Here is a 27,731-nt window from a genome sequence, read left to right as displayed (position 1 = left end):
AGTGATCCATGAAAAAGTAATAAGTTAAATCCAATTTCAGCCTTCCTCTAATTAAATGCACATGGAACTAATGACTCAAACCCTACCATTTCAGTGATAATGGTAATTAGCGAGGTGGGAGTCACTCTCTTTTTTCAACACTGTAGGTGTAAACCACAAGGTAAAATGGCAGGAGCACTCTTAATTACATGTGTCATTTTGTCAGCAACGTACACATTTCTGACCAGTCAGGAAGGTTTCATTTGTTTTTTCCTTCCCCAAGGTGGGAAACATGCGGCCAGACCCGGGTACGGCCAGCCCCATGGCCCTCCTCCCAACTTGCTCAGAAATCACATTTAAAAAAAACCCCTATTCTCTAAATATTTAATGTCAAAGCAGAAAACCTGCTAGAAAACTACACTCAGTGCTCTAACAAGACAAGACACAGGGCTGGCAAAGAGGGATCTTGGCTTCTACTTTCAGTTTTGCCCCTCAGCACCCCCCCCAGGACCGACTTCTTCATAATGTGCCGATGCCAAACTCCCAAAAACCCAGCAGGAGGCCTGCAACTCAAAAGATCTGCAGCTCTCTGGCCTTGGGCGAGTCACTTAATATCTCTCCACCGGAGGTTGCATGGCTATGAAGTGAGAATAATCACATTTGCTGACAGTACCTCACACTGCCAGCTCTCCCAATACATTGGTATTTTCCTAGAAGACGCTATTTTTTGGAATCATGTAATTACAGGACAATCATAGATTTATTTCAAGAAAAACAACTTCATTTGTCACCTTTCTGCTCAATCTGAAAAGCTGGAAAAACTGAATACTGAAGACTTTAAAAAAATATAAAAGGGCAGCAAAAAACAAAAGCCCCACGGGTTTCACTGGGAAAAAAAAAACACCTTAGTATCAAAATTTTCAAGCTGATCATGTAATTTTGAGGACCTGACTCAGATTTTGTTCTGTTTGTGGCGTGGATGATATTTGCACATCACAGGCATATTCCAAAAACTGACTAACACCTATAATTGGGTTAGGGATAAAAAATAGAAGAGCTATGGTCTTTTGGTAGAAACCAGCAAACCTCAACTTTGCTTTATTTCCAAAGTCAAAAATTAAAAAATGAAAGAGTCAAGTGAAATTTTCATAGGCAAACTATTTAAACCCTACAGAAGTGAAATCTCAACCCAACTGGAGTTGGTGGCAAAATTCCCATTGGTTTGACTGAGGCCAAATTCAGATCAACTCCCATGTTTGAGGGAGGAACAGAGAGATGCTCATACAAATAGAATAAATGCTCTTGCAAATTTATTCCCCCTCCCAAATCATCTGCTGAGACATAATTTCTCTACCTGTTGTTAAATTTACCACTATGTAAAAAAGGTACACTGCATGTAAAACCTGAGGCGACATAACCTGGTACTTGTGTGCTCCAAGCGAAACAGAGACTACCCTTCCTTTCACCTTTCAGTGTTTATTATATTGTCGAGCTAACGATTTCTAATTTCACAAAAAAAAACCCCAATACTAATTGCCCCCAACATTAATGTGATTTTTCCTCTTCGCCTCTTCTATTTCTCAAGATACTGGAAAGAAGTATGAAGATAATATAGCATGCAAATTAAATTCTACAAAAGCCCAGCCAAAAGGCTGCTTTAAAAAAGCAGTGGTATGCAAAGGCGAGGACAGCTCTGTCCTCTCAGCCTCCCCCAGTCTCACCCCGAAAATCTAAACCAAACCCAAATTCTTTTCTTGGCCGTGACTTAAAGGCAAGAGTTATTTTCTGTTTTGTCAACTGAGAACAAAAGTTTCCATCTTAGTAATTTCATTATTTCTACTCTCCAAACACACGTAGGTTAACTATCACACAACAAATCTCATTTCATCACATAAAAAAGTCAAGTGATGGGTTTCAATTGCAAGATACTGACTTGGCCATCCTAAATCTGTTTTCAGTCCAGTATCCAACTTTCAGCTCAATGCAACACATAACATTTACGTCTTTTAAAAAAATTGTATTTTTAGTATTGCCAAAACACACATGCACTTTTACTTTCTTGGGAGAAAATGTGTCTCTTGATTTGTTTCCAATTTGTGTGCTCTTGCCAGCAACTAAAATGCCTGAAGAGCCCAAATGAATAATCGTTAAGAGCATCAGCAATTAAAGCTGCAAATTTTAATCAATACATCTATTAATACATATATTTATCTAGGTCAGGAAAAATGTGCACATGTTCAAAATCCTAAGCATACCTGGCCTGTTAAATTATTTGTTTCACAGACTCAAGGAAATCTGATGTCTATGGCAAATATATCAAACATGCTTTAGTCCTTTTTCACTTCCAGTAATTTTTGTGGGGCTGATATTTTTTTATATTCTCTTCCCAACTGCTGGTTACTAAATCTATCCCTTAACTTTCAATTTTCTTTTGTTTGTGTCATCAGGCTGTGAAACTGGAGGTCACTGCCAAATATAAAGCACGGCAGTGTGAGATAGGCTCAAAATGTGAGTCATCGTGTATTTGGAGATTTTTTTTTTTCCCCAGCTATCAGCAGAGCACATCTCCACTCCTGTGTCCAAGTTCTTATACACTAAATATCTGAAAATTTGCTAAAAGCAGGTCTCCAGGTAGAGTTATCAAGGTCAAGAGACCCCAAGGATGATTTCTGGAAGCCATTGTCATGTCAATGCTACTGAAGGCACCGTGCCCCAGTGCAGCCAGTGGATGCTGGGATGTACTGAAGTACCGTGGCTATTTGATCAGTGAACAAAGAAAGAATATAGGAAATTATCCACGAGGCAGCAACAGATCAGCTACACAGTGTATATTAGATTAATTTTCCGCATCTGTTTGTGGCGGTGGGGTTCACATGACAAAACCTGCCAGCCAGCATCAAAGTGCTGCACCCGAGATGGAGGGAGTGCGTCCAGCCCCACGTGGGACCACACCAGCCTCCCCTCCCAGGGCGGGCAGGACCACGGAACATCTAGTTAGGAGAACCGGCACCCCGGGTGAACAGCATCCTCTCCCTCCTGTTTCATGCAAACACAGCTCCTCAGCACCCCTGTTTGGGAGCTTTGTGCCAGTGCCCTGGCCAAGCACAGCAGAGATAGCAATGCCTGTGGTATTCTTGCTATACACTTAGTCTGTCGGAAAAAAAAAAAAAACAGGTAACTGCTAACCACTGTGGCTATCGAATAAGACATCTATTTTTATAAACTAAGTGCAAAGATGACTCGGTTCATTATTTAAGCAAACTTTTGAAAAATGGGCACATTTCTACCACCCTTGACATTTATTCTACATACTGTCAGCAACGGGTATTGCCTCGTCAGTACGGCACCATCTGACTTCAGGGGGTGCGGGTGCTTGCATAGGTGCAGTTCTACCCAAAAATTCTACCCCCAGCAACACCATTTCCCTTCAGCAACAGATTTTCATTGCAGGGATGCACTCGGGGTGTGTTACATTCAAGAGGACTTCCAGTACGTTTAAGACCGCAAAAGCACCAGGAGTGAGGAGGGGGGAAAAAAAAAAAAGACTGGGCAGTCATCTGAATCAGTGAATGACAGGCTGGGCCAGCTCTCTGTATACATTAATAAATTAGAATTTTAATTGTGTCTCTGACTGCAGGAGCTGCTCCAGTACTTTAATACATACCAACAATTGGCTACGTTATGGAATCCGCGATGTGGCCTTCACTGTTGACCTCCGCAACACAATTCCCAGTCTGACTACGGAAACTGTTTGGTTTGATCCTTTCAACTTATTTGAATCCTGACAAATAAGCTCACAGCTGAAAGGTCAACACAGTCATATTTCATCCTCTGGAGCTATTCTTAAGACATCTGCACAACAAAGCACTTCTTTTAGTACCTGACACTGGACCTAGCCAGCACAATCTCTCATTAAAAATGTCCCCAGTGGAAGAGTCTATTAAAAGGCATATGGATCAGCTATGGATTTACCAAATAAAATATTTTTGAAAGCATTAATGTAACACTTTGGATTATGGTGCTCTACGCTGCCAATAAAACGTATATTTGCCCAATGACAAAATGCTTCATACTTTCCAAAAGAATAATAGCTCAGCTATAAAGTGTGAGGTGTTGTCCAGCAGACTGAGCACATGGGTGGGAGCCAGGAACTCATGAATCTTAATCCCACCTCTAAAACCAATTCCCTCTGTGATCCTAAGCAAGTCACTTAACCTGCTTCCCTTAGTTTCCCAGTCCAGAACCAGGATAATGCTACTTACTTATCAGACTTTCCTTCTGGGGATGTTTTGGAGATTAGTATTTGCAAAATGCTTTGAAGATGAAATCACTACACAAAGGCTAGAAGTTGTCCACGCTGGGCCAAGGGCTGCAGTTAATAGCTATTCCTCGCTCAGGCAAAATTTCCCTTGAAGTGCCCGCCAGCTTTATTTAGGTAAGAAACTCAGGATCGAGCCCTCCTGCTTTACTGTCAAGGCCTTCAGTGATGTTGGCTTTACCTTCCATATTCTACTACATATTTAAAGAGTCTAGGATCTGTATTTTTGGAGGAAAATAATCTGAAGCACATATAAAAGGCAAGAGAAGCAGCAATGCTGTCACGGAACTCATGGTGATAGTATATCAAACTGAAAAAAAAAATAGAAAGAGCAAAACAGACATGAGTTTGACAACGTGCTATGACAACAAGCAAAAAAAAAAAAAAAAACACCCGGAAAGAATTTGGGGCTACAGAGGCTGAGGCATCAGATATAGAAGAGCAAGATAAGATAAATGTCCCAGCTACAGGGTTTTGTGCGCCTGTAGCTGTGCTGTTGTATTCAGTAACTTATTATCAAAAACACAGTGACACGCTGCAATTGCAAAGAGAGCAATAATAAAAGCAATAACCAGCTGCAAACCAGCAAAGTGGTCAAGGGTCTAGAAGAGCCAGTTTACGAAATACATAAAGAACTAGATACATACAATTTGCCAAAACTGGCAAGTACATGTTAGTATCTCAGATGTTTGAGGAGTGTGAACACGAGGCAAGGCAAGGGACTGACTCAGTATTTATACAAGTAGTATTACTTGGAGCAAGAGGATGGAATTAAAGTGGAAAGTTCCTGAGCATGTGCTTTGTTATGGAAAAGTGTCCGAAGGAAAATAAGAGCGGTAAAACCACCACTTGGGATTTCTAACACTAGAATAACAACAAAAAACAAAACAAAAAAAAATAAAAAGGAAAATGTGATACATGACCTAATAGATCTTTCTTGTCTTTAACTCCCGTGACTTATCCCACAAGACTAGTAGAACGTACCCCAAAGCCGCGTATGTGTGCATATATCTTCTGTTTGGGAATGCTGTATTGGATTTAGCTTTCTGAATTCATAGCAGCACAAAGCCTGATAATATTTAGATTTCATTTCTGAAGATGTCCATAAATCAGCAGACGATAAAAGGGGAAAAAACACACTGATGATATGATATCCTAGTATTTCCTAATATCCTTGACACAGCAAATCAACGGTTTGAGTGAACACAGACTACAAATGGAACAGCAATCAAACAGAAATGTTAATGCAAATCTCCTATGCACACTGACACGGTAACAAAAGCTATTCCGTTTTGTCACGATCCAACCCTACCAGATGCTAATGAAAGTACATGCTCATGATTTGTAAATACGCCGTGGGTGGGATTTTCAAGAGCACCTAGCATCAGTCCTCACACCACAGCCGCACTGTGGACTTCATTGCAACGAAGCTCCTGAAGGTCCCATCCCAATGGTCTGAGATAAGACGCAATTGCTACAAGCCCCAGCCCCTCACGGAGGCACACAGGCTCCCCTTACCTGAAGGGCTGGCTGTTTGTCATTCCTCTTCGGAGACTTTAATCCACTAACTTGTTGTTGCTGCTGCTGCTGCTGCTGCTGCTGTTGCAGTAGAAGCTGCCGTGCCACCTGGAGAGCCTGCGAGGAAAGAGGTTTGAAAATTGAGTTTACAGCAGACAGGGTGTGGAGAGCTACATCCACGGCATAGGGCCAAGGCACCCCTTGGTCATGGGGTACCGCTCCACTCCCGAAACACCTCCACCAAGGAAAGCAGCAGCTTCCACAAAAGCCCACAACTCATCACTGTCATGCAGTGGGGTGATATCCCACTGACGGATTTCCTATTTTGACTAGGGAGAAAAACAGCAGCGCTCAAAGTTCAGCACCTGGGTGGGAGCCGAGAGTCACTGCAGGATTCCCAGGGGCAAGCACCATTCACCTGCTTTTGTCCCTGCCTGGAGCAGCTCATAACCCTCCTTGCTACCAGGCAGGCTCACGTGCTAATGGCTTTCCTGCTCCTCTTCTCCAGGGGGTCAGCTCTAGCTTTCAGAAGAGGGCAGTCGTATATCACTGTCTGCTCTCCTGAGCGCTTGAGAAAGTCAAGGAAGTTTCTGGAAGGCCATGGCGAGAGGAAGACGAGAGCCAGCAGCAGGAGGAGATGTGCCAAGTCCCAGAGGTACTGTGCTAGAAGCTGAGGAAGCTGCGAGGAGCTGGAGTGGATGCAACGAAAAGCGGGGATGGTATCTCACCCCCCCAAAACTAAGACCAACAGCAGGGACTCGGCCGGATGGGGTAGAGCAACAAATGGACAGTGCGGCTTCATGGGATGAAGGCACAAAGGACATGATCCCAAGAGCGTGAGCAGAGCATCACAGGGTGGCAGATAATTGCAAAGTTTGTGCAAAGCAAGGGGAAAGCATTCCTGGCCACTGGAGACAGCTGTTCCATGAGGCCTGATTTCTCCATCAGGTGGGGAATAGCAAGAGCAGATGAAACACAGGGGAAAGCAGGACAAGGAGCAAGTCCCTACCCCAGCTCCCTCCCAGTCCCCTAGCCAGGGGACCGCAGGGAAGAGGCTGGTCCCTGCAAGATGGGCTGTGGCACAGCTGAGGCTCTGCTGGGTGAGACCAGAGCCTGCTCCTCCCAGAGGATTCACCAGCGCCGGACTCGGGCTTTCTTGGTCTCCTTGGAGACGTTCAGTACATGTGTAGGTGGAAAAGTGGGAAGGCTGAAGACTTCATTAATGTAAAACAAGAAAAATAGTCCCTTTGCAAGATGCCTACACGGAAGGAGGGAAAAAGCCTTCCCCACTCCTACTGTATATGCTCTCTGAGTGATTTAATTAATACTTATTTAATTAAGGAGTCAGATACGCTTCGGGTTTCACTTCTTTAAGTTGCTAAGTGTTTCATCTCAGCTCAAAACTGCTGGGAAAGGTTTGACACCAAGGACTGCAAACTTGGATCTGCCACCTCCCAGTAAAACCTTGTTATTTGGTGGCCTAGACCCAGCCTTCTACTTTTGAAGGGACATCAGGCAGCCCGCGGGGGCTGAAGAATCACCGCTGCCGGCCAGCACGCCAGGGCAAGTGGGGAGAGGAGACCTTACCGCGTGCTGGCAACAAGCCCTCCTTTCCAATTTAGTAACAAGTCTCCACTGGATCAGAAAAACTCTTTAAGGGTGGATGCGATTTCCAACAGAGCTTGGTGCAATGAAGGGCAAATCAGATTTTGCATTTCAAACTGGTCCGAGCTCAGCACACCTGCAGCATCCCTAAAACAGTCCATGTCCCCACAAGGGGTGTGGGTTGCTGCCGTGCAGGGGCACACACCAGGACAGCCACGCATCTGTGCTCCCACACACACAACCGCCCTCGGTTCAGCGGCAAGAACCAGAAGACCCTACAGCCTACCAATTAACACAATGCAACAAAGGAAACCTTTATGCAGAAAGCACTAAGTACGGTTAAAAAAATGTTATTTTTATTGAATTAGCTTATTTAGCTGTTAAAGCATCTTCAAGGGTGGGCAGAGGCAGCAGAAATAAAACCTACAAGACTTAAGGGGATGGGCAACAAATACTCACCTACTTAACAGGGGTGTTGTGTGGCTTATTTAATTAATGAATACTTGTAAAGCACTCCGAGTTGCTCAGACAAGAAGCGCTATACAGTACAAGCGCAACATATTATTATATATTATTAAGACTGGCTCTGCAGAAGAATAATTCCAGGTAAATGTGCAATCAAATGATCATTTTAGTTCCCAGTAATTAGATTCAATAGGCCAAAAAAACCACAGAAGCCTTTCTTTAATCATACACTAAACAATCAGAACATCCCTAACCTTTCAAGCTACAGCCTTTTTGAATAAAACATCATCAACTTATAGATATTATTCCAAAAAGAACCAGTCACCATATGTGTTTTCTCTTTGAAATACAGTTGCTATAGCAGACCCTGCATGTATTTCATGTGATACGATCATATTCTATCCGTTCTGGCAGCTGAGAGGTTGCACAACTAAAATTGGCTGCCAGAAATTTTTGAAGATTCCCAGAACAAGTAGCCGTGCAAGAAATGCCTGCTTTCGACTCGAGCTGGCCACGAAACTCCGTCCAGCCTGGCAGAGTGGCCACTGCCACCAGGAACCCTTACCACAGCTGACCCCATGCCAACAAACATCTCTGCCCTCTGGCCAAGATCACCACAGCAAGGATCCAATGGAGCGAAGCCAGAGCTCTGTCCCTGCTCCAGTATCACCTGCACAGCACCCGCATCCCCGGACACCCACCCTCGTGCAGGGTCTCCACTTGAGGTGACGACTCCACCTCTCTGCTCTGTGTCCTTGCACCAAGACCTGGTGGGACCAGTGATGGCGAGAGGGAGGAACCACCAGGGAAGGTGGAGCAGGGCAGGAAGGAAAGGATTAAAAGAGAATGAGAGCAAAGAACGAGTTGGCTGGAGGGATCATCATGGATGCAAGGATCCAGGATGGACAGGAACAGCAAAGGGGGAAACAGAGGGGCAGGAGTGGGGGAGATGGCAGCAAGCTGACAGCTTGGGGGACTGCAGCTCGAAATGGCTTTTCCCATGTCCCTTCTCTCAAGATTTTGCTCTTCCGCTCATAAAAAACTGACAGCAATAAAAGCTGAGCATAAGATGAGCTTGGGTTTAAGATGCAGAAGGTTGTTTATAGCTCAGATTTGGTTCTTACTGAACATCTGCATCAAGTAGCTACTGCGTCCTTGGTGGTATGGCTGAACCCAGGGATTCCAAGTCCCTTCGCCTTTATACACTTCCCTGCTCAGTCTTTCCTCCCTCCCACCCCGGACCAAGAATTACCCCTGACATTTCAAAGTCTCATCCGTACTCCTTACACATGACAGGATGCACAGAAGAAAGATGGCTAGCTCAGTATGGGAAGCACCAGCCCTCTTTCCTCTTATATGCAAAGTATTTCAAGCTTATTTGGAGTGCTTTCATGAATTAATTTGCTGATGTCAGTTCAAGCCCGGTGGACATCTGCCCTCATTACGCCGGCACATCCCATTTAATCCAAGTCGACAAGCGCCGGACCTCTACCCCCTTCTCTGGTTCCACGCAGCAGCTGCTCCCGCGTGGAGCCCGTCGCTGGATGCCGGCGTGGGAGCCCCGCTGAGGCTGCCGATGCTGCACAGCACTCAAGCGACGATAGACAGGGAAATTAATCTGAGAGTGAAGTCAGTCCCACAACCTTCATCAGCACGGAGCTTCGCAAGCAGGCCTGTACATTAATAAAGCTTCCTGTGGGAGTAGATGTTGCCTTTGATTTGCATGTGAATTCAATGCTAGTGAGAAGTGCCAGACTGTCAGACATGGAGACCAAAGTCTCTTATCTTTCCAAAAGCTTCTGTAGCAGTTTCCCCACATTTCCTTAATCATCTGCCTTGTCCTCAACTTACTGAACAGGCAGTAGAGAGTAAAGCTGGACTCAGTTCAACTCCTGCTGCTGCCAAGTCCTGAAACAAGGGTGCCAGGACTGTTTACTGCTAGCCAACAGCTCTGCTAACGTGGCCCTCTCCTCACGAGCGGGTGCTCTGACATCTCCAAGCTCTTTTCACACATTCCTCCCCACTGCCATAGTTACATCCGAAATCTCCACCACGTGCTTGTACTTCTGCAAGTGAACAATCACCAGGGACCATGGTAAACCAGCTCGTGTTTGTGCATCCAGGCAACCGAGTTCTCCTTCACGGGACCGGCAGGTAGAGATGCCAAGAGCCCCTGAAACCACAGAACTGCTTCAGATATCTGGGACCATGCCTACCAGCAGCCACGTTATGTGCTGCCTATCTGTGCTGCTTGAAGAGCCTGCAAGCCTGGTCACAGCCGCTTAGGACAACCAGACCCACATGTCAATCCTGGCCTCCAGCAGTTCATCACCCAGCATCAGCAACTGTCCTCTCTGCACCCAATAGAAATAGGACATCTTCCCACCTACCGAAGGAAGAGGAAGAAAAGCATCCCCTAGCAAGCCCATCTTCTGAGTGCCACAGTCTTTGGTCGCTACCAATGGGGATTTGAAAGGACGACATCAGTAAAAGGCTCACTACCAACTGAGTCATCTTGATTCTGCTCAGTGCTATGTCTAAGTGCAAGATACAGTAAATGAACTCCCAAGCTATTTTCTTATCCATTAGGAAATCACCCAGAGATAAGGAGATTTTCTGGCGTAAAACGGAGACCAGTAAAAAGGCAACTGAAATGCTGTACCTTAGAGACACTGCACAAACTTGGAATGACATTTGGGAGCCAACGCTGGGTGACACCTAACCCAGGAAAAATTTTAACAGCACATTCAGTATGAGATGAATCAATTCTGTTTCATTCAAAGATGCCACAGAGTAAGTGGGAAGCCCCACCGAAAATCCCTCTCCCTGTGCTTAGGGAAGTGGCAACCACTTAATGTTTCTCAACTAGTTAAGCACTGGGGGGGAAGGGGAAAAAGTACACATCAGAGATGACCAAGACAATTTATTGCAAGATAGACAGAATGTGACTTGTTTGCCCAGCTGCTGTTTGCCCAGAACATCCGGCACTGTTATCACCCAAGTTACTGTTGTAATTTGGCATTTTCACGCAAGCGGCTCAATCTTTCAGTTTCACCATCCTCTTCAGTCAAGTTCTGCTCGAAGGGTGAAAAGTCAGCCCTGCCTCTGACTTCACACAGCTGGTAGAAACTGCCAATCTGGGAAGGGGGCTGGGGAAGAGAAATGCACTGGAAAAAGAGGGTAGAACTTCAAAAATAGAAATGCTGCTTAAATCCCATATACTTGCTTACAGTGTTAGTACATAAGGAAAACAGTAACAGGATCCAGTCCTATGGAGCCTCTTGCTAACTTGTTCCACCGCTGCAGCCAGTACAACCAGGCAGTGACTCTCCAACTGTTTTTCCATCAGCCTATTTCTACTGATGAGAAAGAGCTCAAGCTCCTCCCCGCCCATCTGCTCAAACCAATATTAATATCAATCAGCTATTAATGAAATATGAAGACCTACAGCTATAATGGGCCTGATTCTAACACCAGGAGAAGCTTGTTTCTGCACCTGAGGTTTATCAGGTATGGAAAGACAGATCCAGGGAACTGCAGGTTGTATGGAAAGACATGTATGTTGGAGGGTGGGGAGATGAGCAACAGAGATGAGGATGAAAAAGAAACCAGTGTCCTATCCAACTGCCAATTCCCAGGGCAGTTGTGCAGTAATTGGCCGCCTCCAAAACGGAGAAGCATGCACATAAAACTCTGCAAGAAGGGTACAAAACAAAATCCCCTGTGTTATTACAGAATCCTAAGGATTTTGGGCCTTTGAAGGTGGACAAAGCTGTCTATCAGGAAAGCAACTTGAGAAAGGAGGAAGGAAGTGTTCCCAGAATTCAGAGATGGTCCCACAGCCATGTGAGGTGTCCAAGCAGTAAATCTGGGAAGTTACTCACCAGTCAACATCATCATCTGCCCGTTATTTCAGTTATGGTCATTAAAAGCAAAAGACAACACAGCAAGCAGAGAGAGATGAGGCAGAAGAAATTTTAAGGGCAAAATCTACCCTCAGAGAAAACATAATACTACCCCAGTCCCAGACTCCAGAAGTTGGACCTTCTGGGCTGACCTCTGAGCAATGACAGACAGCCAGATTCTTACACAGCTAAGATTGCTGCTAAGCTTTCCCTGCTGTGTTTGAGGCAAAGCATGACTTTGCAGCATCAGACATGCAGTTCTCCCACCATCTATTTTCCCCCCAAGTTTCATAATGGCTTTAGGCACTGAGGGATGCCTGGGCAGCAGCTCAAGGAGCCTCTCCCAGCAGAGAGCCCACCTCTCAGAAGGGTTTTGAGCTTCCATTTAGTTTCACAAGACAAGTACCTTTGTTTCTCCTGGGTGGGACGAAGGGAGGATTCAGACTCAGCCAGCAATTTCTCTTCTTTCTCAGCTCCCATCTGTCCTCACACCCTGCTCTACTCCACAGCTGCTCCCAGCAGAGCGGCAAGATGCAGCTCACAAGCCCGGATGCACCCGAGCTTCAGAGCTGCTTCATGTCTCTCCCACTCCTGCCTCCGCTATCTCCTCTCCTGCGACACCCTCTTCTCCTGGAGCAGCAGATGTAGAGGAGCGGTGGTAGGAGGCAGACACGTTGGAGGGGAGTGCGCCCTGCTGCAGCTCTCCTCCGACAGGCTGAGGAGCCACACGACGTGTGGAAAACGGCGAGGAGTGGAGCAGTATGCAAAAAGGGGAAAAAAAAAATAGTGCAAAGCAACAGCAGTGGGTAGTGCTGTTCCTCTGGGAGGAACAGAACAGGGGGAGGTGAGAAGAACCAACTAGAGAGAATAGGAAAGGAACCAAAATGAAGAGGAGGAATAAAATGTAGATGATACAAAAAAGAGAAGCAGATGTTCTTGCAGCACTTATTCCCTCTGACATTCGTACCCAGCTCTTTCATCTTCCTCCAGAACTGGGAAACGAACTGCTATGTGTTCCCTCCCCGTTCCCACCATCCTGACCCACACACCAAAACGAGCCAAGGCCAAGAGCCCCAACGCTGCTCTGGCATGGCTTAATTACAGGCAGGACACGGGACTCTGCTATGGGACACAACACGGATCCGACGTAACCTGGTGAAGTAGCCCTGCTGTTCAGCTTCCTCACCAGCTTTGGATTCCAATCACCCTCACTCTCATCTCATCTTCTCTCTTCTTGTTTCATAAAATAATCCTCCTCCATGTACCCTGTCCCTAACTCCACTCCAGAGGTGCAGCAGAGGGATGCTGTGAGCCGGGGAGATGCTGCTGGTTGCCTGTACCCAGCCCCTCGCGCAGCTGCAGCTCCTCTGCGAGGCTGGCTCCATCCAAGTGGCCACCAGCCAGCCTGTCAAAGAGGAGAGCTTCAACAGGAATCCTTTACTTGAATAAAATGATCAGCTGACCCTGGAGGCTCTGCTTAGACACAGCAAACGGATCTAGCCAAGTGACTAATGGGTGATTCCCATGCTGGAAAAAGAGAAGGGACCTGGAGGTCCACATGTACAAACCCCGGCTCACATCCTGTCCCCGATGTGACGGGGGCAGGCTTGGAGCAAGGGAGCTGGCAACAAGCCTACCGCTGAAGCATCTCCTAGAATAGTTCAGTCATAAGGAAAGAAGAGGAGTCTTTATTTTTCTTCCAGCAGGCTTAGTTTCTTTCCTCTGGAATAGATCCTGGCTATCAGTTGAGGAGATACCCTCCACAAAAAGGCACTGGAAACAGAAACCCTTTCTTCCAAACCCACAGGGTGGAGTTGCCTGTGTCCCAGCGCTGCCACGCTTCATCCTCATGGGTGCTGAGGTTACCTCTGCTGGCAGGAGGACGGCAGACTGATGCTCCTGCCCTGCCACCCCGCAGCCCTGGCAAGGTCCCTGCCTGGGACCCCAGCTCCACAGCAGCGGGGGCCCAGCCCCACGCAGGGGGACAACAGGGGTTTGCCTCCAGACACTTGATTTTCATTTTGCAATTTATTACTTAATTCCATCAACCTGGGGGAAAAGGCAGTTGAGGGATTTTCCTCAAATATGCAGAGAGGCAAGCGGGATGGCAGGAGGCAGCAGAGTAAGAAGAGGTCACGCTCGGCAAACCCCAGAAACCTGCGAGCCCCGAACCAGCCACAATAGTGACAACGGCTACAAAAATCCCATTCCTGAGGCACAAACGAAATCCTCAGGCGGTTACACTGTAAAAACACCTTCTGTCTCCTCTTTTAAGAGTCACAGTCAAGACTCATCAAAGCCATTTAAAAAGCATCTGGCAAAAAGTTCCCAAACATTAAAAATGGCTCTCTTTATTTTGGCATGTCAAGATTCACAGCATGTAGCGGTCTGTACCAGCAAAAAAGGAGGGATGGGCCAACACATCCTGGTAAAATGAGAAAGGATACAAATCTTGGCTCCCTGTGCATACTGAACCAGAACTGAACTATGTCTGAGTGATGAAAAAAAATCTTATGGGATTTCCAGCTCGTTTCTGTAGGCTCGAGATCAGATTCTGAACTACTGTGTTTATCCAAAAGTGAACCAGACCTTTGAATATTTGGAGAACTATTCACTGCTGAGTCGCGTTTTTCTTGGATGTCAAAAGCACGGGAAGTTCTCATATTTTTTAATAGAGAAGAGTAAGGTTAAGGTGGGGAGGGGAGAAGGAAGAGGGCCTTTTTGTTGCTACAACATAAATACTATATTGCATACAGCTGCTTGCGCGCTTCCCTGTGTGGTCAACAAAACAGGGAACATATTTTAAGCTTGTTTTCCAAAACACTGTATAACAAACTTGCACTCAGAGACCCATGAAATAAAGTCCCTGACCGTGGACATCTCACCATGCAGCACCAGCCACTCGCTGCTGTTGGATGAATGAAGGAAGCAAAACATCGGACATCCCAAAACACAGGAAACTAATGCTGCAAATCACATCTCTGCACTTCAAGTCTATGCCACAACCTCATTTAGAATAACTTCTAAAAATCTTAATTTTAAAAGATTCTGGTAAAGCAAAAATAGGCAAGGTTCACATGGAGGTGACAAAAATGATTAGAGTCCTCGGCAGATACAAGGAAAGACTGATAAGGGTGGGAGTGTTTAGTTTAGCAAGAGATGAGTAAGAGGGGAGATGATAAAAGTACACAAATTGTGACTCGGCCTGAGAAGGTACATCTGGCAGTATTTGCCATTTCTCATAATGCAAGAGAAAAAGGACATCGAAGGAAGTGAGAAAGCAACAACAACCACCAACAACAAAAAAACAGATACAGGGATTTTTTTTTTTTCCTTCTTTCTTAATACAGAACTCATAATTACTCTCTGGAACTTACTGTCATAAGATAACACCAGTGTCAAAAGGATGGGGAGGATGCAAAGAAAGGATTAGACACGTGCACAGATTGTAATGAGGGCATTTACAGCTACCTTTGGAAAGATAAAAATATAAATCAGGGTACAAATGTTTATACTTCAGGGCATGAACCAACCTTTAATTGCTGGAGGCCAGGAGAAAACTTTCCCCATGGACAGGTCCTCTAACTGTCCTTCACAACCTTCTGCCCAAGGACCAGCCAGGGCTGGAGAGACCCTGTGTCTGACGGGATGCACCTGCCTCTCTGCCTTCCCGGGTACCCTGTCCCCAACCCCCCTGCCCCCCAGCCCATCCCAAGACCCTCGGGGTGCTGCCAGGCACAGGGTGGCTGCCCACGTCCGCCTGCCCAGCCCCTGCCCACATCACCTGGCCCTAAGCCGCCCATTTCCTCTTTCTTCGCATCACATTTAAGTTTCAGGTCCTTATTTCGTCGGCCCTTCCTCTCCCTGGTATTTTGACTGCCATTTTTTCCTCCCTCAAAACTAAACATGCAGCTTCAGTCCCTGCCACGCATTTGGGGTCCCCAGCGAGCACGGACCCTCTGGCAGGCGAAGCATCCACCTCCTCCTCCCTGGACCCCCATACTTGAATGCAACTTCAAGATGTCAGGCAAATTTTCCTTTTTTTTGATCTGAAGCCATTCCGTGGAGGGAACCTACATCCCCGAGGAGGAGGAGGACCCTCCTGCCGATAGGGCACCTGCGGGGCAGCAGCAGTCAGGCACTATTACGGACCGCAGAGCCCATCAACGCGCTGGAACTGACATGCGATTCGGGGAGACAAAGAGAGATTTTGAAAGCAAGTCAGTCTACTAAATTTATACCTACCTGCACAATGTGAAACAAACCACATCTCCGTTTCCTTTCATGTGCATGACAGTCTTAACTTGTTTCTTTTAATCCCATAAAAGCAGCTAAAGCATGCAACATGCTTCCCAGAGATGAGGCAAACCTGTATTTTACTTCCTGACAGTGATTTAGTTTATAGTTGTTTTTTGGTTTTTTTTTTTTTAAGGGAAGATAATGAGCATTGTCCTAAACTGGTATTACAAAGGAAATACTACACACAACATGCTAGACACCTGGCATTTAAAAAAGAATCACATAACTTGACACTGTCTGTAACAGACCAAATACAGCTGCAACCCCTCATGCCGCAGAGACACCAATATCGGCAGCAAAAAGATCCCGGCAGCACTCTCCAAGGTTTTCTTCAGAAGTCAGCACCCTTCTACAAATTCAAAGTGCCTCTCATGTAGTTGGTTGTATCCTAAGCAGGACTGAGGAGAGGACCAGGGCTGTGCTGAGGCTGCAATGACTACGTAATAAATCCAGCAAATCCAAAGGGGTGAAGCAGTAATCCATGGAAATGTTCCACACGAGAGGGGGTTTTAAGTGCCTTTAATTCCCAGCTGCAAACCCAATAAGCTGCCAGAAGGCGGAGACCGCTGCACACAAGGGGTTAATGGCCTCGCGAAAGAAAATGATACACATAATTTCCTTTTATCATAAAACAATACGTTTATTATTTTCTGTATATCTGTTAAAGGGCACGGCCTTCTGAGTGGAAAACAAAACACAGCTCGGTCACATGTTTATTTGCTTCAGCTACTCCCTTTCCCTTCTGATAAATAATCAAACATGCCATCCAGAAAAAACAAAACCAGTGAGCTGGGAAATTTGATGGTCATCAAATAGACTAAGATACCAAGAAAAGCAGCCCACTGTTCCCACAGTGAGTTTTCTGCCCCACACCTACACTAACATCTGAGTAAATAACTTTCCATTTTCCCCATGCAATTACTCCTACTGTTAAACAAATTGTCCTTAAGGCAGTTGCAAACACCATTTTTTTTTTCTGCAAAGTAGAACAACTTCTGAACATTAAAAAGCCAGACTAGCAATATATTTTAAAAATATGTTTGTTGTACTTGTGGTTTGGCTGAACACACAGCTTGATTTCTCTCTCTCGCTCGCTCTTTCCTAGGAAGATGGGGGGTTACAGTTTAAAATTTTAAAGTCTATTTGGATCTCAGAGAGGCAGGAAAAGCCTCGAGGAAGATGGGTTTTCTCCATAGGGCAGGCAGCATATTTTCCATTTTCTCTTGTGTTTCACACTATATGAGCACCACGAACGCTTACCAAAAAAAAAAGTTACCTGCTATTGCAGTGGACTTTTGCGGCGGGGAGAAACAACCGAGAAATATCAAGTAGTTTTTTAAGTCACTTGAACAGACAGGGAAAAATCCAGCAAACGTGTTGCAACACGGATTACCCAGAGGATCTACGCTATCTTCCAACAACCCCTGAAGACCATTCATACAACAATCATTAATACTGAAAAACTGCGGAGAAAATCCCTCACGTGAGAAGTTAACAACCATTACCCGGCGTGAGCACGCTTTCCCTTTCCTTTTGTAGTACCACAGGTCTAAACAATAGTAATATGAATGAGATAATAGCCATGCTTGTCTCAGCAGCCCGATTTTTATTAGCATGAAATTGGTACAAATATTAGCGAGGCTGGTTTGCAAGTAGCGCCAGAGCCACGATGCAAACAATTTGAGGAAAACAAAAAGCAACTCGGCAGGCTTGCACCTCTCTCTCTTGCTGCCCAGAACGACAGCCACGTTTCCTTTTTTTGGGGTGGGTTTGTTGTCTTGGGTTTTTTTTTTTCCTGCCACTTGTGCAAGCGCGAGGAGAAGCCGCAGCATGCGGACAGACGCAGGGACAGTGACTGTCCAGGCGCGAGGAAAACCCACCGCATGGGGGGAGCCGCAGGGACAGTGACACACGGACAGGGACGTCACAAGGCACCCCGAAAGAGGACTTAGTCCTCGTCACGGCTCTCCAAAACCACGCCAAAAAACCCACCCTCGTTGTCAAAGCTGCAGTAAACAACCTGACCCGGCTTCTTTTGCTTTAAAGCTCAGCGATTCCCCTCTCCTGTGCTGCCAAGCTGCCCGCGCGAGGCAGCCAGTGAAAAGTTCAGCCTCGCCTGCACGCTCCTTTTCTCTCAGCGCTCGCGGAGAAAATGAAGAGTTTAACAGAGTGAGCTCTTACTGTCTGCCTTTAGATTTCCGTCTTCGCGCTGGGGATGTGTTTCTGGCTGTTTCTGTGAAGCGGGGGCTGAAGAATGGCAAAAAGATGTTTGAATAAACAGGAAGTGCCGTGCAGCCGGAGCGCAGGCTGGAGGGAGACGGCGCTGGAGCACTGCCCTTCGCCGGCAGCCACCGGGTCTCTGCCTCCACAGTAGCAACCTCTGCTTTTACTAAATGACAAAGAAACCGCAAAGCATTCCTTCCCTAATTCTTGCCTTCCAAAGTGGCGAGATCGGCTGGAGCTCGCAGGTAATCTCAAAGTTGGGTTTAGCACTACACCGAAGCGTAAAAACCTAGCGATTCTGCATTATTAAATTCCCCCCATCTCTAAGCAGAAACATGCAGAACTAATTATGTCCCCAACTAGACCAAACAGCATCTAAAAGCACACCTCGCTTCTGCATCTAGGCAAATTCGTATCTGCACGTAAATTCAGCCAAGCTTGACCTTCCTACCCTCTGCAGTGCTGTAACTTGCTCTTAAAACTGGCTTGTGAGGCTGGCCAGGCTTCAGAGCTATTCTCTCTAACGGCATGAATTGAAAAATAAACAACCACCCAAAAAATGCAACTTGTCTCAGGCGCAGGACTTGCATCCAGCATCTGCGACAGTGTGTCTTTAGCATTCAGGCAGATGCTTTCCCTTCGTCGTCGTCTCCTTCCCTTCCCTAAAACAAACTACCTATTTAACTCGAGATGACTAACTAACCGTCTCCCCACCCAATTATCAAAGCCCTGTCTTCTGTCATATTGGTGACATGACACAGATATTGTCAAGAAAAACTAAACTGGAGCTGGCACTCGAAGGCAGCTCGTGAAGAGATGAGCAGTCGAACAGCCATATTCAATAAAAAAAGAGGAACAGGATTCCTTTAGAAAATGTATTGCTGTTGTGGCAACGTGCTGCTGCTGCTGCTGAAGGGACTGATTTGTTATTTAGCATGTAGTCTTGGACTGTCTGTCATTCTGGGTGCTAATGCTCTGCTAAAATAACTCATTGGGAGCTGTCAGTGGGATGTTTACATAGGCCCCCAATCTTTTCTTCATACAAGGAAATTTTTTACTGGAATTCATCTTCTTTTGATCTCACATTCAAAGCAACAGCAGCTTGATAGACATGCAAGTCTGAAAGCAAATCCAGACGCTGAAGATAAACCGCCAGAGTATGACAGGCAGGAGCATCTAAAGCTTATAAAAATGAAGAGAACAGCATGTCGTCTGAGTATTACAATAGCAGAAATCAAGAGACATATTAGGTGGAACTGATCAGCCACAAAAACAGTTCAAAAGGCAGATCATAGAAACAGAAGACTAAGCTAGGGGAAAAAAAAAATTGGAAAGATCTGCTTTACAGAGGCATCACCTCCTTTCTGAGTACCACAGCGTTTCCACTCCAGCATGTAAACTTAAGGGGAAAAAAAGAGGAGGGCTTGTGCCGTCTTCTACTAACTCAGCAGTTCTTACCTTCCACTCACCAATTAATTTGCCAACTGTACGTTTCAATTACGTGTTATTCAAAGTGAAATAAAAATAGGACACTGTGCCACTTGTGTCTAGCCCAGCCCTCCGAAACACCCCAGGGATGGGGAATCTGTGCCTCTTCGTTAGGGAAGAGGGGAATCGCATCCCCCCCTCCCCAGTGCAAGAGGGGTCCTGGCCTCAGCCCCCGCCACTATTTTAGCCTGTGTGTCTTTCAAAGGGCTGAGTCTCGGGATGCTCTTGAGCTCTGCTTGCTTCTCCCACCAGCGCAGAAATATTAGTTCAGAAGATAATTTTATTTAAATTGAATTACATGTGCCATGGAGTCCGCAGATACGTACCAAAGACGGCCCTTGCTGGGAAACAATTGCTGAAACTTTCTCTAGAAACTCATACATTTTTAATTTTTCTTCCCCAAATAAGCTTCTTATTCTAATTGAAGTCAGCAAATATAATGAAAAAGTAATTCTCAAACAATTTTGTACTTAGAGCTGTTTGTTAACAAACACCGAATGAGCAGCAGTGTTAGGTTAAAGGGCAGCAGGATTCCACATTATAATTTAGCCTGCGGTTATTTCTGATTAAGCACACCCTCCGGGACAGCAAAGCAAGATCTTCTTTTGCAGCAGGCATAGCTTTTAAAATTAGCCTCTTCTGCATAATAAAACCAACAGGAAAACTGTGGATTTAAAACTGCATCAACCAATTTGAAGTGTTGCAATCAGTTTCTGTCTCCCTTTCTGCAAAACACCTTTCCCTGCCTTAGTCAAGTTACAAATGTAAAAATGCCTCCTGGATTCTGAAACTGTTGTAAGAAAGTCACCTTCTGTCATGCTTATGTAGCTATCTAATGTGCTAAAGGCTGATTATTTATCTTTAAACTGTACTAGTTTAATCTTTTAAGGTCACCACTAATCTGCTCCAACCTTTTAAAAAATAGCAGCTTTCAAGACTTACTGCTGGAATCACTAAACTCAAACGCTGAATGTCATTGTAACGGATACATGAGCCAGAATAGGGCAGTTTTACAATGTAAACACCAAATATAAATCCCCACCTAAATGAGAAGAAAAATATGATCTCCATGCCAGCAGAAACATCAGTAAATAAGACCAACACCGTATTATTTCACACAAATATTCCAAATCATGTTGCTATTCTGTTCTCCCCCTCCTCCCTTCCCAGTGCAAAAATGGTAAAACTTGAGTATAATTTAAAGGATCATTAGGTGCTTTCTCTTTATCTTTTCCCTTTCGCAGCAGCGACTTTGCATGCCTGCTGCAGTCGGATTTGGAAGTCCAAAATCCCCCTCACAGGTTATTTCTGCGCATGTGTCGCACGGTGGCCCTTCTATAGTCTTTTTTTCTTTTCCCCTAGACTTCTTCTGGACTTGAATGTCACAGTAGACCTTGAATGTGAAATGGCTTCAAGCTAATTGCTTTAATTGCTTGAAGATGTGCAGGCAGGTGAAACCCGATCCCCTTGGCCACTGTAGAGACCAGGAACAACAGAGGAATGTTTACATAGTGGTTTGACTTTAATAGACAGTAGAGCTGAGTTTCAGACAGCTAGCAAAAACACAGCTAATAGGTGACCTCTTAATGTAGTCCTCCTTTTTAAAAACAAAATACAATTTCATTTTATACAAGGCAATGTCCCTAAATGCCAAGGTTATCTGCTTGACTTTTTGAGTGAGCGTGCCTTGCGTTGCACCTGACATTTACACCAGAAACTCTATCCTGAATGCATTTCCCTCTACCTTAAAACAAAAAGCACTTTATGTGTCAGCCACCTTACAAACAGATTAGAGCTGGATGGGGTTTCCAAGTAAAGAGCAGTCATTTTAATTTAAAATTGAGTGGTTTTCACCAGGGTCACACTCCTTTTGCCCCTAAAACACATGGCATGGGACGTAACCTGAAACACCTTCCCTGCTGCATCCCTGCATCCCCTCACCTGGGCACTCCAGGACCAGCACAGGTCCTTGGTGGGGTCTTCTGGAAAGGCAAAGTATGACTTTTAACCACTTTTACTGCTTTTCCAGAGCTTCCAGGACATTTGCTACACACTGTGAAGATACGGACTGGCTGCGATGTGCTTTTTCAAAGGCGCAGCTTGGTTTCATGCACGGCACAAACTCAGCAGCTCTTCCTCAGGGCAAAACTCCTCCTGACTGAGAATTGCAGCATTTGGGGTCACCGAGAATCAGGCTTGCTTTCCAAGAATCGTGAGGTATGTAAAACACACTTGAAAACAGCCAAAGACCGGTGAGCAGGTCTAGCACAAGTGTAAAAAACAAAGCAGAAAGAGTGATTTTGGCAGTAGCAGTAGCAGAAAGGTATTTACTGTAGGCAGAAAGAGTGATTTTGGCAGTAGCAGTAAGGTATTTACTGTAAGTCTAGTCCAAAAAACAAACACTGAAAACAGGTAATTCCTAATAGTCACTTTCCTGGCACGGAAGCTTTGAGTTTTGTTGCCAATCTTAAAATAAAACCGTTAAAATCACTTGCAATGAGTGAGCATCAGCAGGGAAATTACATGTATTAGCTCCCAGACAAATAGGAATAAATAAATTAGCATTTATGTAGGAAGGAAAAAGGGAAGGCAATCTGAGGACCAAGACTGGAAAAAGCACAAATGCACCTAGGCAGAGGAGGGGAGGCCAAACTAGTGTGTATTTAGTACCAATGAGAAAGGAAAACAAGCCCCAACCCCACAGCCCTGCAAGTAAAGGGCATTTCCAGTCTGATCTTTGCAATTCTGTTCAGAAAGTTTCAAATCCTCTAGTACCTTATGCTGAAACTACCACACCCCCGGGCAGTAGCACACAGAAGCAGGAGGAAGGCTGCTCCAGCCGCTTCTGGAGGCAACCGTGGTTCGCAGGAAGACAATAGAGGCTGGTTGCTGTGCTCCACCTTGCCTGTTATTCCCAATCCTCAGAAGCAAATGAGTAACTGATCTTAAATAATAGAGAACAAAGGGAACAATGGGAGCTAGAAAGCAAGCCGGATTACTTGGGAACATGCCTCTTTCTGTTGAGAGACAATCTCACCAGCACATGTACAGGCACCAAGTTGTTGTCCCATGTCCCCCCACATCACCTCCAAAAAGCTCAAATTCCCACAACCATGGGGTTTGAATAGATTTTTTCAAGTACCACCCAAAAGAGATTAAAGAAAAAAAAGAAAAAGTTCAGAATAGAAAAAAAAAAAAAAACCAACAGTGTCAATTTAAAGATTTAGTATAAACTAGTTCAAGCCTGTGGGAGGAACGCTAAGTGGAAAAAGTAAACATGGTCCCCCCAAGTAGTTCCCCGGGAAGGCGAGCAGGCAGCCGGTGCCTGGTACGGCGGGCGCCCCGTGCCTGGGGAGGTCAGCCCAGCTATGCTCAACTGACAGGTTCAGTTTACAGCAGGCCAGCACTTTGTTTGGATATACTGGCCTTGCTCACCGCCAGCTTAACAACAGATGGCTAAAAAACTTTCATTATGTTGCAGAGGGTTGAACTGCAAACAATCGGGGAAAACTGTGAAAAGTTTAACTCTCTGCAAGCCGAGCGGGGAAGCGTTCGCCTCGGCAGCCGGCTTCCCGCTCCCGCCCTGGGCATGGGCGCCTTTAAATTAATTAAAGCGGGATGGGATGATTAATCATACCTGCGCACGGGCCTGGAGATGCTTGAAAAAAAGAATTTGCGATTTGACAAGGTCATTTCAATAAAAGTAGCATTCCAGAAGAAAATGGACTTTGACGGATGGTAAAGCTGATTTTAAACCTTCCTCAAGCCTGCGGCTTCAGGAAAAGTTATAGAAAGTTTCTGCAATAATCCTCCAATCAGAATTTATCAAGAGCTTTCTGATGAGTGTTCTTCCATCTCCAGAAACAGCCTCTGTCCCTCAAATTCCCACTTCAAACTTTTGCACTTGACAGCAAGAGAAGGCCGCCAGATAATCTAACATGCAGATCTGAATATGATTTATCCAAATCTGTGTATAATTTAAATATTCATTAAATTGATTCAATTCATATGCACTCTAATATCTTTTAACACTCTAAGGCAGGTTATAAATGCACCTTCCGAGGTTTAATTCAATTGGCAATCTTATATACATCTCATAACTGGAAACACATTATTTTATATTATTCAAGAAATGAACGAATCTGTTTTCCACAAATGTATTTTAAAAGCGACTCTTTCCTGTTATTGGAAGAAAATTGTGTTTATTACTCCTTTAGCATAGTGTAAACTCATAAACGTCAACAGAGAGTACAAGGAAAACTGTCAACTAAATATTGTTTCCTTCATGAGCTGCTCTTCCAAGTCAATTACGCCTTTCAACTTCTGGGGCATTGTATGATAAACTGGCAGTAAAAATCATTCACATTAATATACCATGGTGCCTTGCCTGCAAAAGGTAATTAAAGAAGTAAATGACTCATAAGAATAGACATATTAGCTGCAAAATGAAAGGCAACTGAGCTGCCACATGAAAATATGTACCATTAAGATATTGCATTTTCATATTCCTGTAATCAGCTTCAGTAGACTAATGCTTATTTAATCCAGTTCTCTGCTAAGTCCATCAACAACTGTTTTTTGCTGTTTTCTCCTTGACTGAACATTATGTGTGCAGGCTTGGAATAAATACTGCAATAAGATTTTTGCATAGTCAATTGAAGAACAGGTTTTTTATCCTTTAAAAACTATTTTTCTTTCCCACCAAGACGAATACAGCAGAGAAGGATACTAAGAAAAACCCCATTTTCAGGGGTTCTTTCAAGTACCGATACACTTTGAGTGAAACATATACCCTGTTCCAGCATTCACCATTTTGATTCGTGAAACTGCAGGAAAAACAATGACTCCCTCTTCCAACTTTCCTATTCTTCATCGTAGCAAATGCTTTGCCTTGTTAACGCGGATTTTCATTCCAGTTAGAGAAATCAGACTGGCTTTCTCTTTCTCAAGTGTTTGGGGCAAGGTGGGGCATGGAGAGGACCAAGCACCACTGGGCTTGTGAAGGAGATGGTGAGCACACCCCAACCAGCAATGCACATCCCAACAAGGTCCCCTCCCCAGCCCTGACTTTTGGAAGGCTTCAGATGACAGAAGACCCAAACTCCAAACCCACAGAGACACTACCACAGCATCCCACCCTGGCAGCAGGACCCCCAAGATCAGCACCAACATGCTCCTGATTTTTGGGGACAGCCTTTGCTGGGAGCTCATCCTGCCTTTGGGCAACGCATGGTGCACATCTCCGACCACCCCTTCTCTGTGGCCATCATATAAGCCCAAGACGTTTGGAAAAGGGTGCTGGGTTTAACTTCCCAAACTGTGTCCTTCTTCTCCCCAAGGGGATGGCAGGGAGATGGTAAAATTCAGAGGACTAAGTACACTTGTCTCCATCCTCCAGAATAACACTCTGCAAAATACTCAAACATTTATAACTCATCCTGTTTGCGAACAGTAATTAAAATATTCTTTTCATCACAATAATAGCTCTGTAAGGCCAAGATCCAAACTGCTTTTGACTGCACAGCTACCACAATTATTTCATTTTCTAAAGTACGGGGTGGAGTTAACTCCAGTATCTCAGCTATCACTATGGTGCGACTGTTGACGAACGCCGACTTTTCTAAAAGGCAGGCGCTGTGTATGTACCATCCATCCTTTATTTATTGTGCCCAGCAGAGGTTTATCCTTGCAAAAAGAGATCTTTCAATAAAAATCTGAACACAATGCTTTGGCACCTGCACTATATGTTGCTTATTTATCACTATCAGTATGAAATAGTATAAGACTTAAAACGTAGGATCAATCATTATTTAAACGGTATTATTGCTTCTCCATTTGAGCAGACATCACTTTGTACCCACAATTAATGAGCTCTAGTCCTTTTTCTAATTAAGGAACAAAGGTTCTTGTGTGCAGAGTATAGAGTGACACTGTCTAGAGAACACACATTTAAATAGAAGAGAATCCTTCTAATTACCTTAAAATAGGATTTTTAATATCCAGGAACATAATAGGATCAAGAAATTAGAGCATTTCCAACAGCATTTACAAATAAGTCATTACAAAACACTGTTAAAAGGTAATAATGCATTCCTAAAAATAGTGGGACCTTATGGAGACTAGCACCTAACACTTCCATATTTATGTAATTAACCTTTGTGCACTGATACAGGGAGAATGCAATATAGAAATTATTTTTATATGTATGTACACAGAGACAAATCAGAAAAAAAAAAAAAAGAGGAGTCAGCTATTAGAGCATAAAATACTTTAGGCTCACGTAGATTAGGATCCAAACACATAATTAAGAAAGTCAGAAAGGTAACCTCGCTTTATCCAGTAATTAGGGCTGTTAGAAATAGGATACTGTCTCTTAAAAGTGTTACAAATATACAGCACTACGAAATAACCTGCACTGCTGGGAAAGTATACTTGCTATCAAGGGCAAAGCTGCTATACACTGAGGTAACAGTAAATGACAGACTGTTGTTCAAGTCCATTAGCTGCTATGTGATAGGAGCACATTCACTAGCACACGACCTGTGAAAAATCTTAGATCTCTTTAAATCTTTGAATTGGATTGCTGCATTAATTCTTAAGAACTGCAATCCTTCAACCAAGTCAAATTACCCTCATTAACAGGGGAAAAACTGCCTCTGCAATAAGTTAAAAAAAAAGATATTTATTACCTATAATCACTTTCACGTACTTCACCTGGAAGTGTGACAAACTGGGACAACAACTTCAGAGGCTGGCACCAGTTCAGCTGCTGGTGGGGACGGGATGGGGAGGACACAGGCGCCGCGCACGCATAGCTGTCGGTGCACGTGCGTGCGTGTTCCTGTGCTGACATTCGGCGTAAATAAATGTGCTTCTTGGGGGAAAAAACCTCAATGAATGTTCTAAGAAAAGAAAAATCACTAAGAATAAGCCCAGGCACTGAAGCGATCTGTGTGTATGCCACTGAAATAACCGCAAAAAAGGAGGGGAAATTCTTCAGTTATTCAAGGCTTGATTAGAACACTACTTCATAATTAGGCATGTTACAAGTATTGTCATCAACCAGAAAATTCATGTACTAACTAAAAGGTCTCAGAAGCTGGCTCCAGCCTTCTATTCATTAACAACATCTGCTATTAATGTTTAACCCTCATAAACATGCACAAAACATTCAGCATTCAACAAAGATGAAAAATAAATATTTTGTTGTTCTATTTTATCCACGTGGCGATCTGCATGGTTCTGCAAATATCAAGAATTGCTAAAACAGCCATAGAGATAACAGACAAATGTTTGGTCTTTGTTGGAAAGATCTTTCTTTCTCCAGTCGCTGCTTCTCTGGACTTCAGATGTTACATCTTCCAAGCCAGACCAGCACAGCACAATAAACAGCAATGCAGACACACACATATACGTACACCTATAGGACGGTATGAATCATTTATCTTAAAGGTGAGACTCCCTGGAATAATTTCTAGGGCGAGTGTTTCAAAGGACCCTCTGTTTAAATTTTTTCTAACTTAAAGATGAGTTTTCCTGAGGACGAAAGATTCACTGCGAAACGCGGAGCTGAGTAAGTTCAGGATCCAGAAATGAGAAACAGAGCGTTTCATTTTACTGCTGCGAGTCCAGATGAGAGCCCTGATCCTGCAGTCAGATCCAAACGGGCAGATCTTTGGAAGAGTCTTTGGAAAGACTCATTTCCACCGCCGTGGTTTTAATGTAAGCGTAGCAATCTGCTTGTGCAGGCTCATTGACAGCGCAGAGACGGAGCTAAGTGGTGAGCTAATGCAACCCTCTAATGACTCCTGGGAACGCATCAGGACACCCTCTGTCCCTGTCCCTCTTCCCGCAGACCGGTGTCAGTAGAACCCACCCCTGCCTGTCCCTGCCTGGGCTCCCACAGGCAGCGCCGGGCACAGAGCAGCGGG

At 44.7% G+C, this 27,731-nt stretch overlaps 1 protein-coding gene across 1 annotated transcript in view; it reads right to left on the bottom strand.

Annotated features, from left to right (window-relative positions):
* Nucleotides 1-5,815: 5,815 nt before the first annotated feature.
* LOC104471220 (forkhead box protein P1-like) overlaps nucleotides 5,816-27,731 on the bottom strand; it is a gene marked incomplete at its 3' end in the record, with an annotated part of 54,278 nt that continues 32,362 nt past the window's right edge. The window contains exon 2 of the mRNA XM_010086477.1: nucleotides 5,816-5,932. Within this exon, the coding sequence (XP_010084779.1) occupies nucleotides 5,816-5,932 (117 nt within the window). The remainder of the gene's footprint in view (nucleotides 5,933-27,731) is intronic.

Source organism: Pterocles gutturalis, unplaced genomic scaffold (genome assembly GCF_000699245.1).
Source record: "Pterocles gutturalis isolate BGI_N339 unplaced genomic scaffold, ASM69924v1 scaffold7006, whole genome shotgun sequence".
In the NCBI taxonomy this organism is placed as follows: Eukaryota; Metazoa; Chordata; class Aves; order Pterocliformes; family Pteroclidae; genus Pterocles; species Pterocles gutturalis.
The sequence above is the reverse complement of the archived record's forward strand: the minus strand, read 5'-3'. Positions and strand labels throughout refer to the sequence as shown.